Source organism: Xiphophorus maculatus, chromosome 14 (assembly GCF_002775205.1).
Source record: "Xiphophorus maculatus strain JP 163 A chromosome 14, X_maculatus-5.0-male, whole genome shotgun sequence".
In the NCBI taxonomy this organism is placed as follows: domain Eukaryota; kingdom Metazoa; phylum Chordata; class Actinopteri; order Cyprinodontiformes; family Poeciliidae; genus Xiphophorus; species Xiphophorus maculatus.
Window position 1 is genome coordinate 22,108,388 of NC_036456.1, and position 8,201 is coordinate 22,116,588.

The window sequence follows — 8,201 nt, forward strand, 5'->3', positions numbered from 1 at the left end:
CTTTTTGTTGGTTTTAAAATAAAAGCTTTTCTTGATTCATTCATTGTTTTGTGCAGAAATATGAACTTCATGGCGTCCATTTTATGTTTGGTCGACTGATTCTCGTTTGTTTAACTGTTTTTAATGGTCAATATCAAAGATAACTAAATGAAACATTTGCATCAATGTTTTCTTGTGAAGTTAAATATTCTCATTAATAATTAAATTATTAATAGTAAAATTAGTTTTTGTTGAATTGGGGCAACAATTCCAAAGAGCCAACTTTATTTTCTCTGGATGAATTAAAGGATGTGAGAAACAGAAACAACAAAGAAAATGAACATCACATGATCGCTGACATGTTTGACTCAGTCTGAGAATTTATTAACAAAACGAAGCAAAACATTCAGCAATAAATTCGGCTCTACCAATCAATCAATCAATCAATCAACCAACCTACTGAAGAAAAGACAAGAATTCAGCAAGTAGAAGATTAAATTACAAAATATAATGAAAGGACGTGAAATATTGAAAAAACAAAAGAGCGTTTCTTAGCTTGCTCAACTCTAAATCTGTTTACATTTAAAACAAATCTTTATTTATCTTAGTTCTGGTTTACTTAGATCAAACTTTTCAGAATAAAGTTAATAGAAGTCGATACTGAAGGGAGATGATAGCTCAGAAGTGATGCTCTGTGGTGACATCATTGTACTCATCATCCAATCCTTGATCAGAGAGGGCTGGTAGATCACTTCCTGTCGGAGTGAGTTAAAAAAAAACTATCAGAAAATGTCAATCAGTTGAGTCATTGATTGATTAATTTTTAGCCCAGTGATTTTTTAGAGCGTTACCTGATTTCCTGCTTTGACATAAAGACACCATGAGGAGAGTGGAGATGCAGTACGGACAGAAGACCAGCAGGTGGCAGACCCGTCTGATCAGGAGAGAGGCAGGAGGTGGAGAAGTGGGCGGAGCTAAAGTTGAAGGTTTTTCTACAGAGAAGATCTGATCAGTTCAATGTTGGAGAGAAAATGTTTTGATCTGAAACTGAAGCTGCTGACCTCTGACCTTTGACAGAGATCCTGCTGGATGGAGACTCTCCATGACGGCTGATGTTACATTTATAGAGGCCTTCATCAGAGCTGGAAACATGGAGGAGGGTCATGTGACCTGATGGTCCATCACCAATGAAGGAGCCATCTTTATAGAAAGCAGCTGGGAGGTTGTGGGTTGGATTCTTTGCTCTGCAACTCAGAGTGACGTCATCTCCCTCCATCACAGGGAGGACAGGACTCTGCAGGATCACTGATCCACCTCAACACAGAGACAAACTACAGCATTTCATCCATTTCCACACAGCTTCAGCAACACTAACTCCACAGTCTGATCTTACCAGAGACAGCGGACCGGACCCTGGAGGCTGCAGGTGTGTGTGTGTGCAGGTGTGTGTACCTCTGTGGTTCCGTGCTGTTTGGTTTCCTCCGACAGCCACAGAGACAGAACCGTCGGGTCCGACTGCTTCACACTGGGCTCATCCAGAACCAGTAGGCCCAGGTTGTCTGGTTTCCCATCTGGCCTCGGTACCTGAACACACCACACACATTTCAGATCAGGGCAACCCAGTTGAGACGGTTCTGAAGTTTTGATTTGGACCCAGTTCTGATCCAGGGTTCGTTTTCCAGCAACCTTAGAACAAACAGAACCAACTGTAGCTCTGAGAGTTTATAGAGAACAGCTGGGGTTCTGTCCAGGACCGGTTCAGAACAGACTGGACCACGGTTCTAAAACATGTTCTATCAATAGAAGGCCTGGTTCTGACCCAGTTCCCAGTGTTTGGTACCTTTAGGGATTTGTCGACGTCTCCTACAGCTGGGACGAAGTCCGGGATAAAGACCTTGAGGCAGAGGTCCAGTTCCTGGTTCTGAGGAGAGTACCTGAGAGGAAATTGACCCGTGTATCAGATCCAGATGTTCTGACCCAGTGAAGCATGTAGAACCTGCAGGACTCTGGTTCTGGGCTGTTTCTGGACTCCCTGCAAGAACCTTCTCATCTCTACATCATTAACCTGTGAAGCTACAGGAGAACCAGATGGTTCTGATCCATTATATATAACAATAACACATCACATCTGGATCAGAACCAACTAAACTCTTTCAAGTGTAGAGAGCAGAAACCAGAACCTGGAGCTTCAACTGCAAATTCTACTGGGTCAGAAAAGCCAGGTTCCGTTACATACAGAACAGAGTGATAACCCATATCCTACTGGTGTCAACATGCTAGCATTAGCCCTCATGCTAACTTTAGCCTTATAGCTAAAATTCTAATAATAATTATATTTAGTATACAGAACAGAGTAAATTACTATTAGTCAACATGCTAATAACTAACATATGCTAATGAAAGCTGTTTAGCTAACCTTCACATTTGAATTAATTTTTAGCTCATTCAAGTTCAAAAATACTTAAAGGGAAATTTAATGTTGTTATAATTCATATTAATTAAAATTCTTCAAAGAGTTATTATAGATAGTGGCAGCTGCTACACACTGGTTTTTGTGGGGTATCGCTAGCAACATGCTAGCGATACCCCACAAGGGTATGTGTGGGCTAGCATGTTGCTAGCGATATAGCATTTTAGCTAACCTTAGCATTTTAACCAATTTTTTATTGTACACCAACGTTTGTAAACTGAATGTTTGAGCAACAATGCTAAATTTAGCTAAAATATAGTCTATAGTATGTGGAGTGTAACTAGCATGTTGACTATTTTAGGTTATATAACAATATTTTCGTACTGATTGGACTAAGTCCATATTATCAGAACCAACCTGTCCAGCTTTAAGTGAGTGGGACAGATGTTCAGAACCATCTACAGTGGAATTCAGGTCCTTGTATGAACCAAAGGTTCTGTTGGTTCTACATGGTTCTGATGGACTGAGGTGTGTGTCTTTGCTCACTGGGTGATGTACTGAAACAGCTCTCTGATCTCCGTGGTAACCGGCAGGTTGGAGTAGTCTGCAGGGTCGTACACTCCCTCCAGAGTTTCAGTGGGCTCATCGTCATCATCATCTTCATCAGACTCCTCCTCATCGAAGTCCTCCTCTTCTTCCTCCTCCTCATCGGAGTCCTCCTCTTCTTCCTCCTCCTCATCGGAGTCCTCCTCCTCTTCCTCCTCCTCATCGGAGTCCTCCTCCTCTTCCTCCTGGGTCAGACCGGGCCCTGGCTTCAGCCCCGCCAGCTCTGTGGCCCTCACAGGTCTGTGCTTCTCATCCAGCGGGATCCTGCTGCTGCTGGTGGACATGATGCCAAGAACCTTATTGCTGCTCCACTCTGTCTGACAGGAGGAAAACATGGAGGTCAGAGAGAAGCAGTCTGACCTCTGACCCCTGAGGATCAGCTGAAAGGCCATCAGGAAGTAGAAAACCCCAATCTAAGAGGGGCGGCGTTGGCGGGAATCCTTTTATTGATGTTTAGAAAACCTGCATTAATTTGTTAATTATTTCAAGAACCAAAAACTGAGGAGACATATTTTATTATTATATATATAAAATATATACAGTTATATAAAACATATTGTTAAAGCTGAATATTTTTATTTTTGCACAATTTTCTAGAGGGGAAATAATAAAATTAATCTTTTCTGAGCCTAAAACTCCGAGTTTTAGACTCCCGGCTTCCAGATTTAACAGCGGGCAGCTCAGCAGGCTGTGACCGGGTACCTGTCTCTGTCCTCGGGGAGTCGGGCTGTAGACACTCGGTACCTCCTCTCCGTCCTCCACGTCCAGACTCTCGTCGTAGGGTTGGTTCCTCAGCAGCTGGGGGTCCTTTCCCCGGTCTGTCCGCTCCATGGGTCACAGCTGCCTGAGGAGATTCGGGTGGTACCTGGATTACAGCAGCTTCAGCTTCAAACCGTTACCTGATGTACCGAAAGCAAACCTAACAGAACTAGCGAAGCTTTAGCCCGAGCTAACCGCTACCAGCAGCTCGTAAATCGGCTTGAAAACTTCAAATTCGTCGTTTAGAGACTGAAAATAATCGCCTGACTGCAGTTTAAATCTGTTTATCCTCCACCAAACGCTTCTTGTTACAGCAGTTATAGAAGCAACTGAGGAATGTACTGTATCCTAGCAACGGAAGATGGTTGGCAGCCAGATGATGTGGAGCATCACCGCCACCTACTGGTCTGGAGGGGAATCAGGCGTTTATAACCCGGGATGGCAGAGGCATTGGAGGTACACAAGAAAATACATCTTTTTCCTTTGTACTTCTGCTTGTGATCGCTTCAAATTTTGTTTTGTCAGATATTTCAGACTTAATTGTGTTTTGATTTCTGTCTTACTATGTTTAATGTCAATGGCTACAGTAGCTGTCTGTGTTGCTTGCTAAGCAAACTTATCTGCTTGTCATTCCCTCTTACTCCTCTAAGCTGCAGGGCATAATAAAAAGCTCATAAACGTTTTGCAGCTGTAGCCCTATATATTTTTTATGTTCTGCATAAAAAAGCCCTCAGTGTTTTACTGCAATAAAATGGAAGAAAATCCAAATCTTGATGTTCTGAAAATTTTAAAATTTCATTTTAAAGATACAAAAAAACATCTAATTAGTTGAACTGAAAATTAAAGAACCTGACTTCAGCTGTTTTTCAGCAAACAAGAGAGAAACTTTCTTACAGATTGAGAGATTTATTGCAGCGTCAGACTTTAAAATAAATATAATAAAATGTTTGAATGAAAGTCTGAACAAGCAGTTGAACTATTAGAAAGTTTCCCTTCTTCTGTTACCAGCTGCAGGAAGTTCTGATGGAGGACCGGCAGCACATCTGAGACCTTCACACCTTCTGTGTGTTTCTACTCATGACTGTGATGATGTATTGATATGTGGAATACAGCTGAAAAAAGCTGGTTTGGGTTCTGAGTCCAAAGACCGTCCAGTCTCTTACATATTATGTAAAATCAACTTTTTTAAACTGTACATCATGTTGTAATATTATTCGCTCATCAAAAACATACCTGGAGTGTTGCCCTGATTCTTTCAAGCATGTTTGAGAAATCCTCTAATCTCCATGGCAACCATTCAACTGTTCAAAACACCTGGGTGAACCTAGCTCCGTCTCCGAGGTGTAGCTCCTCCCACACTCAGCTCCTCCAGATTAGTTTGTTGTTCAAACTACATCTTTGAACAACAAGGCAAAGTTCAAACACCTTGTTGAACTAAGCATCTGCTGAGCTCATTACAGGAGCTACTGCTCAGTGAAACGCTGCTAAACATGTTGTTATAGGGTTAATAGAGGAGCATTGTGATGACTTCCTGGAGGCAGAGTTTCAGTGATAGCAGGAGCTTCTTAAAGAGACAGAGGCTCAATTTCAAGGCATTAAATTATGACGTCAGATTTATTTTATGTTATATATGTAAAGAAAACAACTGAAGCATTAACTCCACATTTTATTCCAAAGTTGAAGATTACAGTTTCAACAAATAAGAAAAAACAAATATTTTTTATAAAAGCTTTAAAGAAATGCTCCCAGAAAACGAAGAGGAAGAAGACAGCAGGATGAGACTGTTTGGTTCAGAAGTGATGCTCTGTGGTGACGTAATCATCATCATCATCATCATCATCATCATCATCATCATCATCATCATCTGGTACCAGCTCAGCCTGGGGGGGCGGAGTCATCTTCACACATGGTAACGGGTCACTTCCTGTATTTAGAGGAAGTTAAAGAGAAAACAATTTATTACCACTAATACAACTAATTCAGGAAACTGGATAATAAGAGACATTTATAAAGCAAATTAAAAAAAATATAACAACAAAACCAGAATCAGTGAAGAACATCTGTCAGTCAGTGATTGGTTGGATCATCAGGTCAGTAAATGATTCAGGGTTTTACCTTTGGTTCTGAGTCCAAATGAAAACCCCAAGAGGAAAGAGCAGATGAAGAACAGGAACATCACCACCAGGTGGCAGAGCAGAGTGATGATGAGGAGAGGGGAAGGTGAGCAAGTGGGCGGAGCTTCAGGAGGGGCTGTGGTTGTTGGTTTTTCTCCAGAGAAAATCCGACCTGATCAATTCAACATTTACAGATGAAACTGACAGATTATTTGATGATGAGTTCATTACTTGTAATTCACACTGATTATTAGAATAAAAACAGGATGCAGTGAACCCTCGTTTGCATTCCAAAAAGAACCCGTGATCGGCGAACTCTGTGAAGTAGTTACCTTTATTTTTTTTACAATTATTATACAGCATAATTAAATACTCTACATTGAAACCAAAGAACAAAAACCGTTATCAGGCCTAAGCATTTTTTCTTAACAAATAAAACACTTTCTTACAAATAACTACAGTAAAATAATAATTTTAGTCATCAATACGAATCACAGTAGGACAAATTGTGACTTGAGTATTTCACTGATCCTCTGACCTGACTCCGCTCTCTAGTGTCTTTTCTTCTGAAGCCTGAGGTGCAGGTGAGTTTTTTTGAGAGAAGAACATCGTTATCGGTAGTTGTTGTCGCTCTTTTTTAATGTGGGCAAAAATATTTGGCAAAATTTGCCAAACTGTGTTAGGTATATTTAAATACCGTAACGTTATTGGCACGTTACGGTATATAGAGAAGAAGCGCGGAGACTGTTTAGCCAATCAGGACGCAGAGCATAATGCACTGTGAAAAAAAACTGCACAAAAACCTCCGAAGCCGCGAAAGGTGAACCTCGTTACAGCGAGGGTTCACTGTATTTGTGTTTTGTCTTTTTATTTGCAGAGAATTAAGAAACCATTTATTCTATAATCTGTTTAAACAAGAGGAATGATGGATTCAGTCATGATGAATTTTCTATCTATCATTAAAAGGATAATCTTGAATTAAGCACATTTCACATTTCTATTTTTGAAATTACTTTTTCCTATTTGATTTCTAGCTTACACAGATTATTGGAAGAAAACTAAATATTAAAACACAGAGTTGTAGTGATTTACATGTTGCAAAACTAAAGAGAAGTTCCTGACCTCTGACCTTTGACAGAGATCCTGCTGGATGGAGACTCTCCATGACGGCTGATGTTACATTTATAGAGGCCTTCATCAGAGCTGGAAACATGGAGGAGGGTCATGTGACCTGATGGTCCATCACCAATGAAGGAGCCATCTTTATAGAAAGCAGCTGGGAGGTTGTGGGTTGGATTCTTTGCTCTGCAGCTCAGAGTGACGTCATCTCCCTCCATCACAGGGAGGACAGGACTCTGCAGGATCACTGATCCACCTCAACACAGAGACAAACTACAGCATTTCATCCATTTCCACACAGCTTCAGCAACACTAACTCCACAGTCTGATCTTACCAGAGACAGAGAGCTGGATGCTGCTGCTGCTGCTGGAGGATCCAGACATGGACTCACACCAGTACAGACCAGTGTCTGATGGGTGCATGTAGTTCATGTTACAGGTAGAACCATTTAATTTCCCCCATCCATCTCCACATCGGTTCCTGGTTCCTCTGGTTGTGTTTCTCCTCACAGTCCATCCATCAGATCTGTTTTCATCCTCACAGATCAGAGTCACTGATTCTCCTCTAAAGAACTGAGATCTGCTGGGACTCACAGTCAGATGAACTGAAATAATAAAACATTCATCCTTTCATTAGTTCCACAGGATCAAATCTAGATCTAGAGTTAACAGAATCAGGTTGTAACCTTGGTTTGTTGAGCGGTTCAGCAGAGAGATCAGAGCTGCAGAGAAATGATTTTCAGGTCAGCTTGAAGTTTGTCCTCCATGAAGTCAGCAGAGTAAAATGAGTCGTTACTTACAGATCAGCCTCAGTAGAGATGTTTCCTCCATCCTGCTGCTCGATGATCTGAGGTCAGAGAATAAATAAACTGTGTGGCTTCACACTCTCAGTCCTCTCTGCTCTTTGGTTTCCTCTCAGATGAAACAAAGCTGAACTGAAGCAACAAGATGAGAGAAAAGAAACAAGAGAAAAAGTTTAAACCAGTCGAACGAAAAGCTGCAGAAGTTTGAGTTGGTTTGACAATCAGGAAACTGAGGTTAAAAGTTTTCAGACTGATGACAACAAGATGTGGTCAAGAAAAGTTAGAGATGTTTTATCAACGTTCAAAATGTTTAACAATAAAAACTTTCTGGTCGACTAAAAGACGACGTAGAGATCCAGGAAGAGGAAGAGGATGTTTTCAGTGAGTGTCAAACTGCTGCTGGTCTCATTG

General features: G+C 41.1%; 2 protein-coding genes across 3 annotated transcripts; both read right to left on the reverse strand.

Annotated features, from left to right (window-relative positions):
• Positions 1-341: 341 nt before the first annotated feature.
• LOC102231817 (intraflagellar transport protein 46 homolog) lies at positions 342-4,282 on the reverse strand. 2 transcript variants are annotated; one of them, XM_023346272.1, is made up of 8 exons: positions 3,698-4,282; positions 3,172-3,312; positions 2,936-3,123; positions 1,820-1,913; positions 1,432-1,563; positions 1,048-1,293; positions 831-971; positions 342-734 (listed from the first exon to the last, which is right to left on the reverse strand). In XM_023346272.1, the coding sequence occupies exons 1-6, from the start codon at positions 3,824-3,826 to the stop codon at positions 1,282-1,284; spliced, it is 696 nt and encodes a 231-aa protein (XP_023202040.1). In that variant the 5' UTR covers positions 3,827-4,282; the 3' UTR covers positions 342-734; positions 831-971; positions 1,048-1,281. The 2 variants fall into 2 exon arrangements, with proteins under 2 accessions (XP_023202040.1, XP_023202041.1); XM_023346273.1 differs by having other exon boundaries at positions 1,041-1,293.
• A 1,316-nt stretch (positions 4,283-5,598) lies between these two features.
• LOC111611119 (high affinity immunoglobulin gamma Fc receptor I-like) lies at positions 5,599-7,860 on the reverse strand (the record flags this gene model as incomplete). Its single annotated transcript, XM_023346761.1, has 6 exons — positions 7,788-7,860; positions 7,674-7,709; positions 7,323-7,592; positions 6,998-7,243; positions 5,870-6,040; positions 5,599-5,678 (listed from the first exon to the last, which is right to left on the reverse strand). Coding segments are annotated over exons 1-6 (834 nt in total), but the record flags the coding sequence as incomplete, so codon positions are not given.
• Between the last annotated feature and the right edge of the window lie 341 nt (positions 7,861-8,201).

What these genes read in the sequence shown, in the direction of transcription:
- LOC102231817 (XM_023346272.1), bottom strand. Translation starts at nt 3,826, where the DNA reads ATGGAGCGGACAGACCGGGGAAAGGACCCCCAGCTGCTGAGGAACCAA. An exon ending in CTGTTTCAGTACATCACCCA is followed by an intron (nt 1,914 to 2,935) that starts GTGAGCAAAGAC and finishes ATTTCCTCTCAG; the next exon opens with GTACTCTCCTCAGAACCAGG. An exon ending in ACGTCGACAAATCCCTAAAG is followed by an intron (nt 1,564 to 1,819) that starts GTACCAAACACT and finishes TGGTGTGTTCAG; the next exon opens with GTACCGAGGCCAGATGGGAA.